At 52.6% G+C, this 23,288-nt stretch overlaps 2 protein-coding genes and 1 long non-coding RNA gene across 10 annotated transcripts; 2 read left to right on the forward strand and 1 right to left on the reverse strand.

The window, feature by feature from the left end:
- Positions 1–1,837: 1,837 nt before the first annotated feature.
- Positions 1,838–21,230, reverse strand: LOC121031492 (uncharacterized). Its single transcript, XR_005790731.1, has 3 exons — positions 21,127–21,230; positions 17,666–17,872; positions 1,838–2,078 (listed from the first exon to the last, which is right to left on the reverse strand). It is a non-coding gene; the product is annotated as an uncharacterized LOC121031492 (long non-coding RNA).
- Positions 7,320–11,015, forward strand: MRPL52 (mitochondrial ribosomal protein L52). 8 transcript variants are annotated; one of them, XM_040476628.1, is made up of 5 exons: positions 7,355–7,697; positions 7,805–7,862; positions 7,941–8,008; positions 10,023–10,094; positions 10,463–10,566. In XM_040476628.1, exons 1-5 carry the CDS (start codon positions 7,670–7,672, stop codon positions 10,564–10,566), a joined length of 330 nt encoding a protein of 109 aa, XP_040332562.1. In that variant the 5' UTR covers positions 7,355–7,669. The 8 variants fall into 8 exon arrangements, with proteins under 8 accessions (XP_040332563.1, XP_040332562.1, XP_040332556.1 ...); XM_040476622.1 differs by having other exon boundaries at positions 7,597–7,697; positions 7,802–7,862; positions 10,023–10,087; positions 10,463–11,015; XM_040476623.1 differs by having other exon boundaries at positions 7,643–7,697; positions 10,023–10,087; positions 10,463–11,015.
- Positions 12,831–23,288, forward strand: MMP14 (matrix metallopeptidase 14). The gene is made up of 10 exons (XM_040476616.1): positions 12,831–12,935; positions 16,924–17,072; positions 17,453–17,575; positions 17,955–18,262; positions 18,759–18,920; positions 19,489–19,649; positions 19,827–19,965; positions 20,098–20,248; positions 20,725–20,840; positions 21,217–23,288. The coding sequence occupies exons 1-10, from the start codon at positions 12,831–12,833 to the stop codon at positions 21,549–21,551; spliced, it is 1,749 nt and encodes a 582-aa protein (XP_040332550.1). The 3' UTR covers positions 21,552–23,288.

A 23,288-nucleotide genomic window follows, 5' to 3' on the forward strand; every position in this document is an offset into this window, starting at 1 on the left:
CTGTGATATCGGTCATCCCTTCGCTCACTCCATTCAGGTCTATGCTTAGACACCATACTACCAGAGGCCTTCCCTGAGGAGTCTGTGATGGAGCAACTTCCTCCCTCTGTCGGTCTTCACGCCTTCACCATGCTGGACTTTCTTCAAGGGCACGACCACCCCCAGAGTTCGTCTGTTTGTGGGCGCCTCCCTCACTAAAAGAAAGCACCACCGGGGCGTTCTTCACCCTGTATCCCCAGGGCAGAGCACATGTCGAGAATAATTGCTGGAAGAATACAGGAATGAATAAACAATGCTGTTCCTCCTAGACTGATTTCCCAGCAGCCTGGGCTCTGGGAACGTCCTTGAACTTGCCCTTCTGACCCACTTATATGCGTCTGTTGCTCTGGCTCCTAAACCAAGCAAGTCGTATCTGGAAGTATTTATTCCTTTTGACAGTAATGGGTTGAAGGAGTGGGAGGGTATCATTTTGTTTTACTGGGAGGCCTAGAATGGTTCGGATTGAACTTGTTTCATTAATGGGAAAACAAAAGGCCCCGCATCTAAACGCGCTTTCCCGGATCCGAAAAGCTCTCGGCCGCTTGGCCCCACGTCCAGGCTCAGGTGACCGGTCTGCGCACTGCGAGAGCAAGATGCGACGGCCGCTCAGCGACGACTAGGCAGAGGGAGGCGAGGCTCAGGTTCAGGAGAACGCAGGCGAGTTCAAGAGTGGAACCGCAAACCCCGTAGGGGACGCCCTCCCGCAGTTCTCCCCTCCCCCATGACCCTGGCCCCACACCCCGCCGCCCCCGTCCAGCCAGCAGGCCGACCTCACCTTTGCCCCTTTCTCCCACACTCCCCAGCCCCCAGCCCCGCCTCGCCTTCCCCTGCCGGCTCCCTTTAGTACCCTCTTTCCCTTGGCCCCTGGGTGTTCCGTATCCGCAGCCCCGAGACCTCGCCTTCCCAAACCCCGACCCAGCCGCCGCCCACCCTCAATGCTCCTCTTAAAAGCTTGGTCGCCCCCGACGTCCAGGTCTGGATACGGAGGCCAAACCGGGGTCTGCCTTGAGGGACCAGCAACCCACCCCACCCGGCGTCCCCTTCCCTTCCTTCCCCCTGGCCAAGCAGCCCCCGCCCCTCCCCGGGCTTCAGGAAGCGCTGGAGGAGGGGAGCGTGGTGGGTGAAGGGAAGGGCGCCAGTGTCCGAGAGCCGAGGTGGCCTGCAACCCGCTCCCCTGCCCTCTCTTTGCTCAGGCACAGCTGCACAACCCCTGGGACAGGGAAGGGTCTGCGGATACCCTTGGGCGCGTCCTCCGCCCCAGGGACGCTCAGCTTCCTCTTCCCACCCTCCCAATCCTGCTCGCGCTGGCTGCCCGACGGGGGTCGGGCCAGAGCCCCAAACCCTGGCAACCCCGCCTCCGGCCCCGAGATGCAAAGCTGAAACTCCGGAGGGACTCTGGACTGCAAAGTGCCGTGGGGGAGGAGGAAGGGAGCGGCGCCCGCCGGGAGCCAGGGGAGGGGTCTCTCGGATGGGCGTCTCAACTCCCCGCCCCCTCGGAGAAGCTGTTGCATCAGCTTCGAGATCCCCAGTTAAAGGAAGTGGTCTCCACCAGGAGGGGAAGGTGTCGGGCAGTAGAGCTGCCGCCAGGAGGCAGCACTTAACCAAAAATATCCCGTTCCCGGGTGTCGGAGAGGCTGGAGTGCCCAAAGCATCTTTCATCTGAAGTCTTAGTGGCAGTGTGGACCCAACAACAAAGGGTGTTGCTGAGCTGATTCAAGGAAAGGGATCTGGAAACGCTTCACCATGTGTTAAGGCTAAAAGATGACTTGTAAATAATACGATCGTTTGTACACCTTTTGGACAGTCCAACTGTGGCATTTTTAAAGCCAGCATTGCCACTCTGCAGAAATTCACCAAGAGCTACCCACCTTCAAGACCAGTCTGGTGTGGGGCGCCTGGGTGGTTCAATCAGTTAAGCGTCAGACTTTGGCTCCGGTCATGGCCTCACAGTTTGTGATTTCGAGCCCTGCATCAGGCTCTGTGACTTCTTTTTAAAAGACCACTCTGGTGAAATGACACACAGCTGAGAGATTTCCCAGCTGCAAGAAAAAAGTAGCCCAAGGTCATAATTTACCCATCTTGAAGCTGGATGATTGAACACAAAATTTAGCCCGAATTGATTTAGCAGCCATGGGGAAAGAAAAGGAATGTGTTACAATAAATTGTGTGTTAAGGAAATAATATGCAAAGCAACGTATTGTGTAGGGGTGGCCTTTAGTTGCCACATTTCTTGCATGGGTTGACAGTGATTGTTGTTGAGTGGTCCTAAAGAGGAAGATAATGAAGGAAGGTAAAATAGATACTTCCCAAATAGTTTGCTCTTCAAACTTCAGTTTGGTCATAAGCGTGTAAAAAGGAGAAAGAGTTACTAAATGAAATGGAATTGGTCACCCTGAGTCAGTTTCACTGATATTTTCTCCAACATCATCATTATTCATCTCGATGATAAAAAGCACCTAGCTTCCCAGGGGCACCTGGCTGGCTTAGTCAGTGACTCTTGATCTCGGGGTCCTGAGTTTGAGTCCCATGTTGGGCATAGAGATTACTTAATTCAAAAAAAAAATTGGGGGTACCTGGGTGTCTCAGTCAGTTAAATGTCCGACTTTGGCTCAGGTCATAATCTCGTGGGGTTCATGGGTTAGAGCCCCACATAGGACTCCGTGCTGACAACTCAGAGCCTGCTTGGGATTCTTTCTCTCCTTCTCTCTCTACCCTTCCCTTGCTCAAGCTCACAAACTCTCTCAAAATAAATAATCTAAAAAAAATTTTTTAGTTTAATAAAAATAAAAAATGGGGCGCCTGGGTGGCGCAGTCGGTTAAGCGTCCGGCTTCAGCCAGGTCACAATCTCGCGGTCCATGAGTTCGAGCCCCGCGTCAGGCTCTGGGCTGATGGCTCGGAGCCTGGAGCCTGTTTCCAATTCTGTGTCTCCCTCTCTCTCTCTGCCCCTCCCCCGTTCATGCTCTGTTTCTCTCTGTCCCAAAAATAAATAAAAACGTTGAAAAAAAAAATAAAAATAAAAAATAAATAAAAAATAAAAAGCATGTGGGGCACCTGGGTGGCTCAGTTGGTTAAGCATCGGACTTCTTCAGGTCATGATCTTGCAGTTCCTGGGTTCTAGCCTCACGACGGGCTCTGTGCTGACAGCTCAGAGCCTAGAGCCTGCTTCGGATTCTGCATCTCCTTCTCTCTCTGTCCCTCCCCCACTTGCACTGTGTGTGCATGTCTCTCTCTCTCTCTCAAAAGTAAATAAACATTAAAAAAATTTTTTTAATAAATAAAATTAAAAGCACCTAATTTCTTAGAATAGTGTATTTGTACAAAAGCTACTGTGTACGGAACACACAGAAGGATATTTGAATAAACATACTGGACCAAAACATGAGTGGGTGGCAAAATATTAAAAACAAAATACAGGCTGTATTCCCTGAGAAGCAAGGAGTTTAAGAGAGGAAAGACATGAAGCTCAGATTCCTGATGCTTCCCATTGCTCTGAATTCCAGCCTTTGCCAGATGAAGTCCAGAGGTTGAAGAACATCTAGTTTGGAATGACAAAGCCACTTTCCTGTGGTTCATGAGTCTAATGAAGTCATTAAGGAGAGCTGTCCAATTGCCAGACCCTTTTTTCTCCTGCCACAGTGTTCTATGAGGTCCCTGAGAAGGCTGCTGATGTTAGCTGTCAGCACTAATGTTCTTTCTCTCTCTCTCTCTCAAAATCCTAAACCATATTTCCTGCTATTTACAACCCACGGATTGTCCACAGCATACTAACCACGTCAAAAGCTGAACTCGTCTTCCTTCCAAAGACATTTCCCCTCCCACATTTCTCAGTTTTCCCAATTAAACTTCCCATCCTGTCCCCCAAAGTTCTCCAGCTCTGGCTCCTTGACTCCCATAGATATTCAAGTATTGCACGTGTTCATTTCTGCACACAGAATTTATATTGTTCACATTATTTGTTCACCTTCATGTGTGTGCCCTTTTTTATAATTTTGCAAATGCAGAGCACCTGGCTGGCTCAGTCAGTAGAGTGTGTGACTCTTAATGTCAGGGTTGTGAATTTGAGCCCCACGTTGGGGTAGAGATTACTTTAAAATAAAATCTTTAAGGGCGTCTGGGTGGCTCAGTCGGCTAAGCATCTGACTTCAGCTCAGGTCCTGATCTCGAGGGTTTTTTTCTGGAGGGGGGGGGGGTTGTTGTTTTGTTGGGGGTTTCTTTGTTTTTGTTTTATTTCTAGGTTCTTGACTTTAAGCCCCGCAATCAGCTGCTCACTGAGGTCAGTGCAGAGCCTGCTTTGGATCCTCTGTTCCCCTGTTTTCTCTGCCCACGCCCCACTCAATACGTGTTCTACCTCTTTCTCAAAAATAAATAAACATTTGTAAATAAATAAATAAAATCTTTAAAATAATAATAATAATAACAATAATAATAATAATTTTGCAAACCGATGGTGTCCCCCAAGTGTGTGAGCTACTGAAAGAGAGGAATATTGCTGGTTCAACTATTTTGTATAGTGATGGTGGTAGCCAGCTTGTCATCTTTCCTGTCAATCTTGACTGTTGACACGAAGGTTGTTTTTCCAGCCCCTGGCTTCTACTATTTGATTTGCCAACTGGGAACTATGTAATGGGATTCCAGTGCTGTCTACCTCAGCTGTCTATCTCAGAAACAGCCAAAGGTATACGGAGCCAGGCTTGGGAAAGTAGCATTCAGTCACTATTGCAACTGTCAAACTATAAATCCACAGCCACGTTTTGATTCCATTTCCTGATCTCTGAAAACTACAAGCAATCTGTATGATTGCTTCCTGGACTGTCTTATCTACTTTACAGATGTATTATGAAAATCATGTGAAATCATTTATATACAAGTGTTTTGATAGGTGAAAATGAAGTGTATGAATGCAAGATGGTAATAGTTCCTTACTGTCTTATTGCCCTTGCCTAGTATTTTGGGATCCATTTGTTGGCTTCTAGTCAAGGTTCTTTTGTTCCCATCCTTTTTTTGGTTCAGCCCTAGCTATACCACTCTTATTGTTATTGAAACAGCTGCTTTTACTTCTTAAACCAGGATCCACCCTTCCCCTCTTTCAAAGCACAGCTCAGAGCCACCTCCTGTGGAAAAACTTCCCAGTCTTGCAGAAGGAAATGATAAACTTCCAGATAGGCCATTGCACCACTCCCTCAGTTTCCCCCAGTCAGCACGCATTAAGTGTCTAGCCTAGCACACGGTAATGGGCACTTTTGTAGGAGCTTCATCGTTTATAAAGCATCCGTACTTACTTCAGTGTTTTAAGATGTGATATATTAAGGGTTTTTTTTTTTATTTTTTTAATGTTTATTTATTTTTGAGAGAGAGACAGAGAGAGAGAGAGAGACAGAGCAAGAGCAGGGGAGGGGCAGAGAGAGAGAGAGGGAGACACAGAATCCAAAGCAGGCTCCAGGCTCTGAGCTGTCAGCCCAGAGCCAACGTGGGGCTCGAACTCATGAACCATGAGATCATGACTTGAGTCAAGTTGGACACTTAAGTTGTTTTTTTTTTTAAGGTTATTTAATTTTGGGAGGGGGGGAGGGGGAGGGAGAGAGGGAATCCCAAGCAGGCTCTACACCATCAGCATGGAGTCCAACTCAGGGCTCATACTCAGGAACCATGAGATCATGAGCTGAGCCAAAACCAAGAGTCACACGCTCAACCAACTGAACCACCCAGGTGCCCCTAAGCTTTTTATGAAAAAATTAAGATAAATGAATTCCCCAAGACAAATAAATTATTCAAAAGAGGGAAGGAGCCACAGATCTGTGTTTTCTATGTACCAATACAGTAGTCCCACCTGATCCACAGGGGATACGTTCCAAGAACCCCAGTGGATACTTATAACCATGGTAGTACCAAACCCTGTATATATTATGGGTTTTTTTTCCCATATAGACATACGTATGATAAAGTTTAATTTAAAATCAGGCACAGTAAGAGATTAATAACAATAAAAATCATAACAATATATTGTAATAAAAGTTATGTGAATGTGATCTCTCTCAAAATGTCTTATTGTACCATATTCATCTTTCTTTTGTAGGTGAGAAGATAAAGTGAGGTGAAATATGGGCACTGTAACTTAGCGTTAGGCTACTATTGACCTCACAATTTGTCAGGAGTATCTGCTTCTATAGGGCAATTAAATGTGGATAACTGAAACTGCAGAAACTGAAACCATGGTTAAGGGGGTACTTCTGTACCTGCCTTGTTGCTGTAAGGATTATATTAGACAATATGTGGTGGTAGACCTTGTAAAACTGAAATCAGATCTTAGCTCCAAGACCTATTCCCCAAGAAAGCCTTCAGCTTTCTCCAGATCAACTTCCCATTATAGCTACAAATGGGTACTTGCCAACACTCATCTTGGAGGACTTCTGACTTCTGCTGCCTTCATTTTGACCTCAAACTTTTTTTTTTTAATTGTTTAATGTTTATTCGTTTTTGAGAGGGAGAGAGAGCAGAAGCAGGAAAGGAGCAGAGAAGGAAACACAAAATTCAAAGCAGGCTCCAGGCTCTGAGCTGTCAGCACAGAGCCCAATGTAGACCTCAAATCCACGAGCTGGGAGATCATGACCTAAACTGAAGTCGGATGCTTAACCGACTGAGCCACCCAGGCGCCCCTTTGGTTGGGTTCTTTCCAGCCAGTCTCTTGGCTCAGGTGGAAGACCCTGAGGGCATAGCAACCTCTGAGGAGAATGAAACAACCCAAGCAATAAGCACTGTCCCGAGACACAAAACACCACCCATGATTGACTCTAAGCAAAACGCTGATAGATTTGACCTTCACTGCCCCCCTGCAGGTACTCGCCCACCTTTGCCCCTCATTTTCCTTGTATAAACCTGGAAGTATTTTCAGCGCTTTTAGACACTTGATCTCTGTCTTCCTGGTGTTGGTCTCACTGAACTAAATCCCTTTCTGGTTTCACCACTGTCTGTCTGCCTTTGGATTTTTGTCAGTGGCAAGTGGCCAGAACCTGATCTGTTTGGGATCCCCGGAACCAGGTGCTCTTGCATCCCTGTGCACCTGCTAGAATCTCAACGGTACTGTTACAGTAATGTGGGTGATCATCATTGTCTTCTCTCGCTAGACTGGGGACGCTATCAGAATAGTGATGACGTCTGTTTTGCAGAATCCCCAGCACTTAGTACAATGCTTGCCACATAAGCTCTTCAGTTGTGTTGAATAAATAAGGACGGAGACCCAAATTTTCCGATTCATTCTGGATTTGACACCTAGGCTGAGGAAAAACATGTTACAGTGATGCAGAAGACAGAATAAGGGAACTCCTCTAAGATAATGGCATAAATTTCAAAGGACTAGACACCGCTGCGCAGAGATCGCTGGAGCAGCTCAGAACGATTCAGTCTAGGACACGACTTCCACTGAGGATGTAACCAGTACTGACGATTCATACGCAGACCAACCACTGTCGCCTAAATACTAGGGCCGCAGTTTTGTCCCTCTCTTCCGTACAATGGCCCAAGATGGCGGGGCCCGTGATTGAGAACCAGATTCAAGATGGCGGCTTCCGACTTCCCATGCGGCGTAGCGCGTGACACCGGGGCCACGCCCACTTCCGGCTCCGCGACTTCAGCATGGCTGCTTTAGGTACCCTGCTTTTGAGTAAGTGGGTGTGGAGTCGGTGGGCTCAAGGGCCCGCGGGGGCAGGGCTAGGACCCCTGAGTTGAGTGCACGGCCTCTCTCCCAACTCTGCCCTGTTCTCCCAGCAGGTGTCCGGAAGCTGCACAGTAGCGTGGCGGCTCGGGCGGGCAGTCAGTGGCGACTCCAGTGAGTTACTGGTTTAAGGGGGTCCTGGGGTGCCAGAAGGTGGGCTGAATCCTCACCGGAATGTTTTTCTCCACCCAGGCAGGGCCTGGCTGCTAACCCCTCTGGCTACGGGCCCCTTACGGAGCTCCCAGACTGGTCTTACGCGGGTGAGCGCTGATCTGACAGTTAACTGTCCCTAAGAGAGTTTCGCCGAGATGGAACGTCCCTGGACTGAGGGTGGGAGGGAGAAGGGGGTTAAGGCGGGGATGTGTGTGAGTGAACATAGTATTGAACTTTATATTTGGAGTTGGGGAGAAGCAGCCTGGTTACTTTGTATTTTAAATTATGCCTATAGAAAGTGCAGCTAGACAGGATCTTGTGGGGTGAGAAGATAATTCTAACTTGGGGCGCCCCGGGGGAGGGAGTGACAAGATCTTTACGTTTCTCAGGGGCGACGATTTTTAAAAAGGTAGAAAGACCCACCATTCTACCTGGTGAGTACATTGTTGAGAATTTGGTACCAGATGCAGGGAGAACTCTTTGAAAGGCTGCCTAAATGAACATCTCAGAAGAGAGGGGTAGAAGGGTGAGGACTGAGGATGGCGGGCTCCCTTCAGAAAAATCTCTTCCCTTGAAAAAAAAAGGAAGGAAGGAAGGAAAAGGAAAGGAAGAAGGAAAAAACAGATATTAGACCTAGAAGGGAGGGATGTTAGAAAAGTTGAAGCCATTCCCCATTCCCTATATGGGACTCCAGTTACAGGTGGGAAAACTGAGGCCTCAGAGTTCCCGTGATCAAACAGCTAGGTAATAGCAAAGCTAGGACTAGAACTGAGCGGGAGCCAGGCACCGTTCAACAGCACAGAGACCTGAATACTAATACCCTATTGGATTCTATAGAAGTGTGATCCTGAAGAGGATGGTGAAGGTTTTTCTGTTCGTTATTTACTGTAGGAAGCCTAGCACCTCCCAGAAGTAGTATGGAATATTGGAAAGACTCTGGAATTGAGTCTTAATTCAGGTTTCTTTACTTGCTAACTTGTAGTCTTGGATTACTTAATTGTATCTCTCAGTTTCCACAAAACTTTTGGGCAGACTTTTCACTGTTTGCTTCTTACTCTGTAGAAAGTAAGTGTCCTTTTTCTTCAGCTCCATTATTAACTACTTCAGGTCAGATATTGCATCTTTTCACCAAGTCAGCAGATATTTATAGAATTTTGATTATGTGGTTGTGTGCCTACCCTGCACTACAGTGAAATCTAGGGATGCAATCCATGAAAGTCTGGCTGGGAAAACGGCATGAGATCTTTAAAAATTAATAATAGTTCAGGGGCGCCTGGGTGGCGCAGTCGGTTAAGCGTCCGACTTCAGCTCAGGTCACGATCTCGCGGTCCGGGAGTTCGAGCCCCGCGTCGGGCTCTGGGCTGATGGCTCAGAGCCTGGAGCCTGTTTCCGATTCTGTGTCTCCCTCTCTCTCTGCCCCTCGCCCGTTCATGCTCTGTCTCTCTCTGTCCCAAAAATAAATAAAAAACGTTGGAAAAAAAAATTAAAAAAAAAAATTAATAATAGTTCAGTGCTCTACCCCTTTCCAAGAGGATCTGAAGTGCCACATAAGGCCAAAACAAAACACAACAACAACAAACAAACAAAAAAAGCAATAGTACAATAAATGTCCCAAGGCAAATAGATGAATAATAAATAACCAATATGCACTTCTTTCAGAAAGAGATTTGACAGAGTTGAAAAGGTTAGAGAATGGTTTCTGGGACAGATAGGGCTTGGGCGGGGGGGGGGGGAGCTAAAGATGAGAACTGGGCTGAAAGGAAAGGAAAAGAAGGTATTTCATTATGGAGTGAGATGGGATTCAGCAAAGATTCATGGAGAGTGGAACGGTGATCAGATTGCTTGAGTGGGGGGTTTCTAAAGCTAAAATGAGATTCAGCACTTCAAAGGACCTTGAATTCCAGGACAATGAGGGGTAAGTGAAATCGAGTAGGAGTGTGCCTCAGAGCTTATTCTTGGCATATCTTACCCTTGACACTGAGGGATGGGTTTTGGAGAACTAAGCCATCACAGGTGTGAAAGTGGAAGAAAGGAACTAGAGACTGGTTCTTCCCTTGTCCCTGTCACAGTGCCTTCACAAGTGCTGTCAGCCATCTCTAATACTTGTCTTTTTTTCTGCAGATGGCCGCCCTGCACCTCCAATGAAAGGCCAGCTTCGAAGAAAAGCCCAAAGGGAGAAGTTTGCAGTGAGTGGCTAGAGCCCAAGCCAGGGCAACCTGTGTGTACTTGGAGGGAAAAAACTTTACATTTTAATTTGTCTTGAACTGTACTGACACATAAGCTAACTCGTACCCCCATACCGAGGTTTTAACAGCTCAAGGTTTTTACAGTGCTTTGAGGAGGGGGGAATGGAGTGAGCACTCCGAGGGTGGAAACCAGTGGTAGACCTTCTGCTACACATTCTCCTTCCTCCTACTTCCCAACCCAGGACCTGGTCCCCCTCCCCACTCAACAGTGTCATTTTCCAGCTGAAACTTTTGCCTTTGATCTGTGAGTGAAAGGATATATGTGCAGAGCCCAAGCCCCAGATGTTATCCACCCTGTTTTCCTGTCTGTTTCAGAGACGAGTTGTACTGCTGTCACAGGAAATGGATGCTGGCTTACAGGCATGGCAGCTCAGGCAGCAGAAGTTGCAGGAAGAAGGGAAACAGAAAAACGCTCTTAAACCCAAAGGGGCTCTATTGCAGAACCCACTACCAAGTCAATAAAAAGCAATACCTGTCTCCCTTTCCCAGCCTCTCTCTGGCTTTCTTCTCTATCACCTGTATGCCTCATCCTGGTCAGAAGAGAGCCTTCACGTTCCCCATCTGTCTTCCCGGCACAAGAGTTTGGACACCAGAAAGAACAGCCTGTAAGATCACTGCCTGGAAGAGTTGGCTTAGTGCCCTCATCACTGGCTCCGTTCCAATTCAGTGGAACCTCGCTCTGGGATGCTTCCCTCCTTCACGAGCCATAGGACTGGCCCAACTATGAACAGTAGCTGCTCTGCGAACTGCTACGAAAAAGGGGCAGCAGTTTTCCTGGTGTTAGCTAGGCACTCAAGCCTTTAACAGCCCATACACAGCTCAGGCTGTGTGCAGTTATTCATTTAATAAATGTTTTGATAAAAAAGGCTTTCCGGCTGAGGTCCATTTCTTGGCAAGCAACTGGTGTCAGTTTTCCTAAGCTTCAGATACATGGCCCAAGAGGATACCCCCACTGGGAACACTGATATGGGAAGAACCAGACTTGGGCGTCGCATGTTCTGCTAAAGAGTTGGATTCTGAGGTTTCTTTGGTTCTGGCAAAATTCCAGAGGTTGGTTAGAAAGAGGCCTGTACCTCCCAACTGCACTTTGTGTAGGGGGAGCCCTGGAGGTAGGTGCTCAGCCCCCAAACAGTCAACCATGGCATAGGTATCTAATACCCATCATATATCTCCCACAAACCTGTTAGCTGTCCGGGACCCAGGGAAAGCTTTCATTTAATGGATCACGGATTCTGGGGGAAAAGGACCTTTGCTCCAGTTACAATACAGAGCACTGGGCTTTTCTTCTGTTATCCTGCCACAAACTTGTGATAGTTCCTGGATCTCTAGAATTTCTGGAGCTTCCTACCTGACCTAATTTCTGTCCAGCCTCCTTTATTCCTTGCTTTCTTTCCCTCCCTTCTTCCCCCCACAACCTCCTTCCTCTCTCGCTGACCAATGCAATTCTGGGATCTTAGATTTCGCTGATGATCGAGTTTTCTGTCTCCCACACTTTTCCTGCTTCTGTTGTGCTGCTTTTCCAGATCTAACTCAACCTCTTATCTGTCTCTCTCCCCCACTATCCACTTCAGCGTGCCCTTCCCTTCTCCTGCATCCCTCCACATTTTGTTATCAGTTTAGTCAGTCCCTGAAGACTTTAGTCTTCAGGGAACTGCCTTTTTCCAGTGTAGAGGGGGAGCTAAACCCCCAAAGTCCTAATTCCCAATCTCTCTGGTCTAACAGTTTCCCTAAATTTGATTTGCCTTTCCCCACATTCCATGGCCTTGTACCTCTTTCCTCCCCAGCCTGCTCTAATTTAAGGAGCAGCCAGATTGCAAATGATGATAATTAAGGGAGTGCATTTGTCTTTCCATAAGAACCCCCAGACCCAATGTGGTTGTGCAATTTGTTGGTGGGTGGGTGGATTGTATTACCGTTGCATGTTTGCAGCAGGAGAGGGATGGAGGTGGTTGTCAAGATCCAGGGGCAAAAGTTTCAATTTGGTTGAGCCACAGGTCTCAGCGGACAAACCCCCAACCCAGGTGTCCTGGACATGGAAGACCTTCACCACCGTCATCCTAGACTCTGAACTCGTTTGCGCCAACCACTGGGCTTCCCAGTACTTCCCACTCTGAGGTGAGACAAATGCTGAATACCAGAGGACTCAAGCCACCCAAAATATGCTTAGGGGGAGAAAGTCTCCCACATCCCGTCCGCTGGGTCCCCCCCCCCCCCCCAGACCCCCGTCCTTAGCTGTGGCCTCAACCCCTGCAGATGGCAGCCTCCACCACAGAAAGGCAACTTAGGGTTTTTTTTTTTTTTTTTTTTTTTTTTTTTTTTTACCCGGCTCTTGGCTGTAATTGGATTCAGGCTGAAACAACCACGTCCGCACCGGGAAAGGAGGGCATTGGGGCGGGGGCGGAGAGGCTGTGGGAGAAGGGAGGGACCAGAGGAGAGAGTGAGAGAGGGCTCGCGGATCCAGTTCGCAGACTAAGCAGAAGAAAGATCAAAAAACAGAAAAGAGGGGACGAGCCAACAGGCGCTTTCAAGAGCAATCCCCTCATCTCCAAGCGGACAACGGTCTAGGAATCCAAACTCAGCGCCCACCGAAGACAAAGGCGCCCCAAGGGAGTGGCGGCACGACCCCAGAGCTTGGGCCCCACCGCGGAGCCCGCACGGCTGGCGGCCGGGACAGTCGCGGACCATGTCTCCTGCCCCACGGCCCGCCGGCGGTCTGCTACTCCCCCTGCTCACGCTCGCCACCGCGCTCGCCTCCCTCAGCTCGGCCCAAAGCAGCTTCAGCCCCGAAGTAAGTGAGCTCCTCCAGTCCTGCCGGGAGTCGCGCCCGCCGGGGAGGCGAGCCGGGGGTCTCCCAGGTCTCCCCCGCTTGGAGAGCAGGGCGCCGGAGGTCTCTGGCCCTCCGGCCCGCAGGAACCCCCTCCCTTCCTTTCCCTGCTCATCTCCAAACTTCCAAGTCGATCCAACTTCTGCTTCCCCCCAACCAACCCCCGACCCGCCGCCAACTTTCTTCCCCAGTCCTTTCCTGGGAAGAGCTTTACAGCGGGGCCCACCCCAACCCTCCCGGTTCTGCCGGGCTGTGAGTTCAGCTCCGGAACCAGGAGGGAGCCTGGTAAATACTTGAACTCGGCTCAGACCCAGCGCTGCCCTGGTTCCTTGTCATGTGCGCGAGATCGTTGTTTCTTCAACTTTCCAACCCTCCAGCGCTCTCCCGCCCGCGCCCGCCGGCGCTGGGGCTGCCAGGGAGGCTCGGGTGGACGGCGCCGCGGCTCCGGGCCCCCCACGCTGAGCGCCTCCCGGGCGGTCCCGGCCCTCCGTGGATGCAGGCGCCGCCAGGTGGGGTCGGGGCTGGACGGCCTGGCGGCCCCGGCCCCCGACCCACCCCGCCTCCCCGAGCGGACCCCTCTGTGTCCCCGGCCCGGAGCCCTGGCGTCGAGGGTCGCGGAGCTGGCGCCCTGGCCGCGTTTCCGTACACACAAAGCTCTCCTTGTGAGCCAGGGGCTCGGCCGGCAGAGCAGCCGCCTCCTGCCTCTACCCCCACTCACACCACCCGCCTCCAGCGACGCCTTTGGGCTCTTTTTGTTGCTTTTGTTAATTGCTTTTCTGTGTTAATTGCAGGGAGACTGAGGGCAACGCACCGGGGAGTAGGGTGAGAGGGCCAGGCCCAGGGCACCCCGCAGGGTCTCTACCGCCTCCGGCGACCCCCCCCCCCAACTCTTTCCCAGACGCTGGCCCACCGGCCCGGGAGGAAGCCGCGTGGGAGTTGTCTGGGGAGGTTTTTCCTCTTTCTTTCTCTCTCTCTCTCTCTCTCTCTTATTTTGGGGTGAAGGTGGGAGACGAATTTGATCAGCTTCTTATTTTGGGCCATCCCAACCCACTCAGCCCGGCAGGGCCTGGGTGCGGTCGGGAGGGGCCGGGAAGGGCCCCAGAAGGGGGAGGGGATCTGGACTTGGCTTCCTCCCTCCTGGTCCTGGCCCTGGACCCACCCCCGGAGGAAACATCTCCAGAAAGAACACACTCTCTCTGTCCCGAAGGGATCCGAGGCTAAAAAGAAAAGCGTGGCCCTGGGGAGGGGGTGGCCAAGGAGAGTGCGAATCTGCTGTGGGGCCCAGCCTGACACGGTCCTGCTGGAGGAGGCATCCTCTCTCCAGGCCTGGAGTCTTCATCGGAGGTCTGCAAGGAGAGCCCCTAACAAAAGGAGTCTGGACATCTAGGGGCTGTCCCCTGCCAACTTTGCCTGCCCTGCCTTCCCTCCCCTGCCCCACTAGGCCCCCCTAGGGGAGGGGCGGCAGCCCTGGCTCTGTTTTAAGTGGGTCATGGGCAGTCCCAGTGCCAGAACCACCATTTGCTTCTGGGCCACAGAGGGAGGAACAGGCCCAGAGGCTCTGATCCAGGGCCTGCTGGAGAGCCAGAGTTCCCCTCACCCACCCACCCACCTACCCACCTTCTGCAGGACTCCTAGGCCAGAGGTGGGAGGGGTTCTGTTGAGTTTTCCCCTAGGGGAATACTCAGACCACTCAGTTTTCAAGACAAAGCCAGCCAACTGAGTTTTTTGACCTAACATAGTTGCTCCCTCTCCAGGCCAATCTAGAGGGTGAGCTCGGGTGGCCAGGCCTCAGCCAGCCGGGTCCCTCCCACCAGGCCTCCAGAGTCCTGCACCAGCTCCAGGACAGCCCTCTCCTCCTCGTGGCCTGTCTGGCACTTGGCCCTCCCCCCACCCAGCCGCAGACACAAGAGTCCTCTCTTCTGTGGTTCCAGCCTCACCTCCTAGTCTTCTCTGTGGTTCTTGCTTTGCTCAGAGCCTAGGCCTGGGAGGAGAGGGATGGGGGCACTTCCTTTCCAGGCTTTGTGGCTCTCTTTGACTCCAGGGAAGTCCCTTTCTTGCCTAAATCTCCATTTTTCTCTCTTGCGCATGGTGGGGGTCGGGGGGGGGGGGTACTTTGTGGGTGTGAATATTTAGACCTGCTTACTTTCTTGAAAGACTCACGGGGGAGAGGGATTGATCCCACCGCTCCTAGATGTGGATTCTCTCCACCTCTCTGCCACCCTCTATTCTGTCATTGTGCCCTAGCAGAAATCCCCTCAGCTTTGCTCCCTGAGGGTTGAGGGGGCCTGACTTCAGTCCTCCTGACTGCCAGCTCCAGGAGTAGGCCACTCCCATGCTTCTCCAAAGCTGAAGTAGTGGCTCCCCCACCCGGGGTCATAAGCCTGGGGTGTGTGTACCCTACAGGTGAGGCCAAGGGCAAAGGGAGTTTCCTGCATACTTGGGCACAGGCCATTGCAACCTCCCACGGGCACTAGCTGTGGCATCAGCCAGCGCAGGTCAGGGCAAGCAAGCCTACAGCTTGTGGGGAGAGTAGCCGGGTTCTGGAGCACCCTGCTCTGCTCTCCTGTGGTAGAGCAGAGGTTAAACTTTGCTCCCTCCTCTACCCCTGAGGAGGGGCTCTCAGAGCCGGGTGGTGCTAAGGTTATTCAGGCCAGGCCTGTTGGCTGGGGAAAGGCTGGGTTGTTTACATCTTGGGCCCTAACTCCCATCAGCCTTGGGGGATCACTTCCCAGAACCCTGTTGCAATTCTTGCCCCTGCGGGCACATGTCTCCAGTCAGCTGCTCCTGAATCACCCCCAGCCCCAATGCAGGAGCACTGCTCCACTTCCCGGGCCGGGCCCAGAGGTGAAGGGCCACATGAAGATCCATCCTGACAACCTGGGATAAGAGAGGTGGTGCCCAACAGCATCCTCCACCCCTCTGCACTCCCAGATTCCATCCCAGGCAACGTGCAGGCCCCCTCTGGACTCCTTAAGAAGGCAAAGCTGGAACAGGGACCAGGGTAGTATCTCCCCTAGAGAATCCCAGCATTTTCATATTCCATATACACCTTGGCTCATTTTACTTTTCAGGCTTTAGAAAAATACTCCATTGTTCTTACAGTAAAGGCTGACTCCCCCCCCCAGTCAGCAGGGCTTTGTAGTTTGCATACCTTTCAGTCAAACACCAAAAACCTAACTTTATTTTAAGGCAGCATGCCAGCTTTTATATTATGAACAATTCACAACATACCTTAAGTAAAATACAGTCACCGAGTCTCTACCACCTCCCCCATCTCCCACTGCCCGTACTGAGAACCTTAAATAAGGGCCTTTAGGTCCCATGCCCTAGGTCAGATGCTCGGATGGGAACAGTGGCAGGATCCTGGCTCAGTGGCTGGATCACACCCCCGACACCTCCAAACGTCCCGGCTTCCCCCTCTCAGCAGCCAGCCTCAGCCCTAGCTCCTTTTCTGCTCACCTTTCCAAAAAGATCTCAGCTGTGAGGGTCCTGGAAGCATGGCATCCCTGTCCCAAGAGGGTCTCATGCCAGGACCAAAATAGAGCCCCCTCAGCCTCCCCACCTCCACCCATCAGGGGCACAACCCATTCTCAGGTAGGACATGCTATATTTACAAGAACACTGACACAGAGGAGGAAAGTGCTGGAGGAATCTCAGCTCTGAGAAGACGAGCCATCTGGGTTCCCATTCTCAAGAGAGTTCACAGCCAAAGTCCAGAGCTGTGGCTCCGTACCCTGTTTGAGCCCACAGCCCCAAGAAGGCAAGTCCCACTGGGGCCTGGGCCAGAGTTCAGGTCCAGCCTGGGAATTCCTCCAGCCCCACTGCCAGAGCCAGGCTGGGAGCTCGTCGCCCTTTCCTCCTAAGCCAAGGGTGCGTGCCAGACACCGTGAGGGGGTAGAGTTTCCCCTTGGGCCAAGTGGGGATGCTCTAAGCCACGTTTCTTTCCCTACAGGCCTGGCTGCAGCAGTATGGCTACCTGCCCCCGGGGGATCTGCGAACGCACACGCAGCGCTCACCCCAGTCCCTCTCAGCTGCTATCGCTGCCATGCAGAGGTTCTACGGTCTGCGAGTGACGGGCAAGGCTGATGCCGACACCATGAAGTAAGTGCTAGGCCCTGGCAGGAATTCTGCCCAGCACCCACAGAGCACAGAGAGGTTGCTACCTGACTCCTGCCCCCTACCTCAACCCCGCACGCTGACTCTGAGTTACGTATGCCTACATGTGCTCCTTCTCTCCCCTGGTCTCTGGCCCGTGCATCCCTTCTCCTCCCCCATGCCCTACAGTCTCCCCCCACATCCCCACCTGACCCTGCCTCCGCCCACCCTACACTCCCACTTTTTTTTTTTTTTTAGACTCTCTCTTATCCACCCTGACCTCATAACCTTGGCCCTTTCCCACACTGACCCTGAGGCCAGGCACTCCCCCACTCTGAAGACCTTTCTCTTTCATACACTATCCTGACTGCAATCTCACACCCCAGGGCCATGAGGCGCCCCCGCTGTGGTGTCCCCGATAAGTTTGGAGCTGAGATCAAGGCCAATGTTCGAAGGAAACGCTATGCCATCCAGGGCCTCAAATGGCAGCATAATGAGATCACTTTTTGGTGAGTCCAACAGGCAAGTTGCCTTTCTCCCATCAGGGTTGCCCTTCCTGTCAACTGTACTTACAGACTGAGGACTCCTGTCCTACTCACCTCTGTTCCTGTGAAGCGTCCTCGGGAGTGGGGAGGAAAGGGGCTTTAATCCTGGAGAAAGGTGCAGCCTGGGGGGCGGGGGGTACTTCCCAGGGCCAGAAAACCAAAGCCTGTGGGTCCCTTGAGCCCTCAGTTCTTGGGGCTGAGGCATCGTGAGGCAGCAGGAAGAGCCAGGTCAGCAGAGGTGGCTGGGCGGTTCACGCAAACCTGGGAAAGTGCAAGGAGGGAGAATTTTATACGTTGTTATCCTAACACACTCCCATCCTCTCCCCGTGCGGCTGGACCTCAGCATCCAGAATTACACCCCCAAGGTGGGAGAGCATGCCACATTCGAGGCCATTCGCAAGGCATTCCGCGTGTGGGAGAGTGCCACACCACTTCGTTTTCGAGAGGTACCCTATGCCTATATCCGAGAGGGCCATGAGAAGCAGGCCGACATCATGATCTTCTTCGCTGAGGGCTTCCATGGTGACAGCACACCTTTCGATGGCGAGGGTGGCTTCCTGGCACATGCCTATTTCCCAGGCCCCAACATTGGAGGGGACACCCACTTTGACTCTGCCGAGCCCTGGACTGTCAGGAATGAGGATCTGAATGGTGAGCGAGGTAGCCCTGGGACTCATTTATTCTGGGGAGAGTCAGTGATCGTTTTCATGGGGGGTCTCCCGCCTCCTCCCAAAACCTCAAACCCCACAGTCTCTGGGCTACAAACATCTCCTAGTCTGACTTCCAGTGAAAGCAGGGATCTTATTTTGAGCTATTTACATCTGGTCCCTTCTCTCACCCAATCATTGACTTCCCAGTCAAAGACTTCCCACTTTTCTAGGCAAATGGCACCTCCAACTCCTGGGAGAAACTGGGGCCCAGATAGGACCTCAGCTCCCCTTAATACACATCTTCCTGGTATTGGTGTCTGGCCCCAGAGCACTCTCTCACCTCCAACCAGAACAGATCGCTGACTGGCTTGGTGGCTTTTTGGGTGGGAAACATAACAGGCCCAGCCTCGGGTATGAAAATGAAGCCTCTGGTGGGAAAGCAGAGAGTCTGAGGGAAGGGGCCCAGGCTGCCCTCATAATCATCCCCATCCCTCCAGGGAATGACATCTTTCTGGTGGCTGTGCACGAACTGGGCCACGCCCTGGGCCTTGAACATTCCAACGATCCCTCGGCCATCATGGCACCCTTTTACCAGTGGATGGACACAGAGAACTTCGTGCTGCCCGATGACGACCGCCGGGGCATCCAGCAACTGTATGGTGAGTAATGTATGCCTACATGTGCTCCTTCTCCCTCCTGGTCTCTCTGGCCCGTGCACCCTTTCTCCTTCCCATGTCCTACAGTCTTCTCCCGTCCCCGCCAGGCCCTGCCTCCACCCACCCTACACTCCCACTTGTTTTTACGTTATTTTTTCTGTATATTTTTTAAATTGTTTTCAGTGTCTATTTAGTTTTGAGAAAGAGAGACAGAGCATGAGCGGGGGAGGGACAGAGAGAGAGAGAGAGACACAGAATCTGAAGCAGGCTCCAGGCTCCAAGCTGTCAGCACAAAGCCTGACACGGGGCTCAAACTCACAAACCACGAGATCATGACCTGAGCGAAGTCAGCTGCTTAACCGACTGAGCCACCCAGGCACCCCTATTTCTTCTATATATTTTATTCCTCTCTCACCTTTGATCCCACCTTTTCTGTCCTGCCCCAGCTGATTGCTTCAGCCTCCTCTAAAGGTCCACCCACATCTTTGCAAGGGTATCGTCTGCCCATATATCTGTTCTTTCCTCTCCCCTGTCACAAAGTCTAAAGTGCCTTTCATGTTCTCTACACCAGGAAGTGAGTCAGGGTTTCCCACCAAGATGCCCCCTCAACCCAGGACTACCTCCAGGCCCTCTGTCCCTGACAAGCCCAAAAACCCCACCTATGGGCCCAACATCTGCGACGGGAACTTTGACACCGTGGCCGTGCTCCGAGGGGAGATGTTTGTCTTCAAGGTGAGAGGAAGAAGTGAGCTGGTTTGGGAGGCAAGGGGGCTCTATGCCCAGCAGGCTGGGTGGAAACAGCAGCAGGAAGACTAAGAACTAGAGCTGAGGCAGTGGGAAGCTTTGGGGACTGAGCCAGAGGACTAGCTGCAAGACATAACACCCTGTCCCCACCTTGATGCCTTCCAGGAGCGCTGGTTCTGGAGGGTGAGGAATAACCAGGTGATGGATGGATACCCCATGCCCATCGGCCAGTTCTGGCGGGGCCTGCCCGCATCCATTAACACTGCCTACGAGAGGAAGGATGGCAAGTTTGTCTTCTTCAAAGGTAACCAGGCATTCTACCTTAGTGCTCTGGGTGTGGGGAGAGTCTCCCTGAAAGAGTGGATTCCACTCGACTTCTCCAGAGCCGCAAGAGCCCAAGTGGAACCCTGATCGTGCCCTTCTCTCTCCTCCCCAGGAGACAAGCACTGGGTGTTTGACGAAGCTTCCCTGGAACCTGGCTACCCCAAGCACATCAAGGAGCTGGGCCGAGGACTGCCTACTGACAAAATTGATGCTGCTCTCTTCTGGATGCCCAATGGAAAGACCTACTTCTTCCGGGGAAACAAGTGAGACCCCATCCTCTTGACCCGAGGCCTCTCTCCTCAGATACCACCACCAGATTCTCTCAGTCCTACAGGAGGACCCACTTTACCCCCGGGATGTTTCCCTGGAGAAGTTGCTGGCTGAGCCTCTGCTATTGCCTAGCAACAGACAGCCTCCATTAGGTGCTGAGTGAGTGGGAAGTGACCGGGTCACCATTTCAGACCTGGTCATTTGGCGCCTCCTGCCCCCAGCGCCGTGCCTCCACCCCAGCTGCCAGGCACTATCATTAAAGGCTACTGGTGGCTCCTTGCAGCCTGGGACCTCCCATCCACCCCCACCTTCCGCCACTTTCGGCCACAGGCCCTCATTACTCAAAACCCCTGTCCTGCACCCTGTCCACAGCCACCCTTTGCTCGCTGGTGAATTCAGTCCTGGGCCCTGCTACCCTCCAAGGACATGCCCAGAGCCCGACCACTTCCCCTCCTCTCCTCTCCTCCAGGTACTACCGTTTCAACGAAGAGCTCAGGGCAGTGGACAGCGAGTACCCCAAAAACATCAAGGTCTGGGAAGGAATCCCTGAGTCTCCCAGAGGGTCATTCATGGGCAGCGATGAAGGTAAGCGGCAAGCGGGGGAGGGTCTCTGTGCGGGGGGGGGGGGGGATATGAGGACAGGGGGTTAAGGAAGAACAGGAGGAAAGATGGACAGTATCACGTAGAAAGCAGTGATGATGAGAACAGCAGAACCCTTGCTGTGTGCCAGGCTCTGAGCAAAGTGCTTTGTGCACATCGGATACCTAATCACCACCATGCTGCCAGCCACTAGAATTACCCCCTTTTACAGCTGAGGAACCCGATGTTCGGAAAGGGTTGGGGATTAGCTCAACCGGGTCACTCCACTCACAGATTTTCCTTCTGTTCTTCTCTCTGTGGGTCTTCTGGATGCTGCCCCCATCCCTTGTTCTCCTTGCCACCTTCTTGCTGACCCCTGCAGTCTTCACTTACTTCTACAAGGGGAACAAATACTGGAAATTCAACAACCAGAAGCTGAAGGTAGAGCCAGGCTACCCCAAGTCAGCCCTGCGGGACTGGATGGGCTGCCCCTCATCGGGGGGCCGGCCAGATGAGGGAACTGAGGAGGAGACAGAGGTGATCATCATCGAGGTGGACGAAGAGGGTGGCGGGGCAGTGAGCGCGGCCGCCGTGGTGCTGCCTGTGCTGCTGCTGCTCCTGGTGCTGGCCGTGGGCCTCGCCGTCTTCTTCTTCAGACGCCATGGGACCCCTAAACGACTGCTCTATTGCCAGCGTTCCCTGCTGGACAAGGTCTGACCCCCACTGCCGCCCGCCCACTCCTACCACGAGGACTTTGCCCCTGAAGGCCAGTGGCAGCAGGTGGTGGTGGGTGGGCTGCTCCCACCTGTCCCGAGCCCCCTCCCTATCCTGCTCCCCACTTCCCTTCTTTTCTGTCCCACGGCTGCCTCTCTCAACCTCAACCCTGGCATTGCTTCTTCCCTAGATGGGTCCCCTGGGGGCTGATCAGGGGCCGCCCCTTCCAGCCCCTGCCCCCCCCTCCCCCGGGGGGGGCCTCTGTTGCTTGGTGTGTGTCCAGCCCCATCTGAATGTCTTGGCTCTGCACTTGAAGGCAGAACCCTCGGACCTCGCTGGCAAAGGTCAAATGGGGTCATCTGCTCCTTTTCCATCCCCTGATGTACCTTCAACCTCTGAACTCTGACCTCATGAGGCTCTGGGCATTCCAGCCCCACGAGCCCCCAGGCGCACCCCGTTGGCAGCTTCCTACCACTCTTTCTGGCTAAAAGGAATATAATTTTGCTGTGGGGGGAGACCCTGAGAGAGTAGGAGTGGGTGGGGGCTGCACAGCTACCCTAAGACCTTGGGAGGAAAGCTCAGAGTCAGTCCTCTCTGCAAAGATCTGCCTCTGCTGCACCTGGCCCCAAGAACTTCCCCAGAAGGAGCCTGAGCCATTAAGGGGCTGTAGAAACCCTTGACGGCCCTACCTCCACAAATGTTAGCTTCAGCCGGGGATGTCAAGGTTAGAGGAGCTGAGACCAGGGGGTGCAGCTACCGGGGTGGTGTGGGGCCAAGGACAGAGACTGTCTGGAGCCCTGGGGGTCAACCTGAAGGCCACAGAGAAAGAATCTTGCTCAAATGCAGGCAGCTGGGGTAGGGACCAAGGAACAGAGCAGTCAGAGGGGACAAGACAGGACCAAAAGGCTAACAGGGAGGTGCAGTGGGAGTGGATGGCCAGGGGCCGGGCAGGCCAGGCCAGCAGGGACACGGCAAGGTGGACTGTGGTACCCAGGGAAGGGCATGTTTTGTTGGAGCTCTCAGGAAGGGCCCGAGAGAGGCACATCTACTCACACACCTCCTCCACTTTGGTGCCCTTCCTCCAACCAGAGTACACGTATGGGAAGGGTGGGGAGCCCAGAGAAAGCAGCAGAGACAACACATATCCAGGGACTGGCGACTTGGGACCTTAATGAGGGCGGCCACGGCCACCTAGTTAGGGAGGTGACTGACCAGGGGCTGGCAACGCTCAGCCAGCAGCCTCAGCTGGCCTCAGTGAGATGGCAGGGTGCCTGGGTGAGTCTCAGTCAGGTTAGCCCCTCACTTCCTGATGCCCCTGCCCCTCAGCCCATCCTGCCGGTGTCCTGCCTCCTCTCCCCCACCCAGTCCACCCATTTGAAGTCTCCTTTGGCCACCACAGGTGGTCATGGTACCGGGGACTTGGGAGAGTGAGACCCTGTGGGGGCAGTGAGAGGAGAGGGACGTCAGGGGTGGGAGGTTATGGGGGGGGGGGAGCGTGGGATGAACGGTGCTGGCAGTTCGGCTAAATTTGTCTTGTTTGGGTTTTTTGTTTTGTTTAATGTATATTTTTATTATAATTATTATATATGAATTCCCTTCAAATCGTTCCTTTTTGTTAACAAGGGGCATGGGAAGGGTGGGGGTGGGGGGGCAGAGGCATCCGACCCCAGGAACCTGCAGGGCGGGGCTGGGTCAGTGCCCTCTAAGGACATTTTTGACCTTGTTCAACCTTTCCACAAA

This window comes from Herpailurus yagouaroundi, unplaced genomic scaffold, assembly GCF_014898765.1.
Source record: "Herpailurus yagouaroundi ecotype Mexico unplaced genomic scaffold, PumYag 141, whole genome shotgun sequence".
Classification (NCBI taxonomy): Eukaryota; Metazoa; Chordata; class Mammalia; order Carnivora; family Felidae; genus Herpailurus; species Herpailurus yagouaroundi.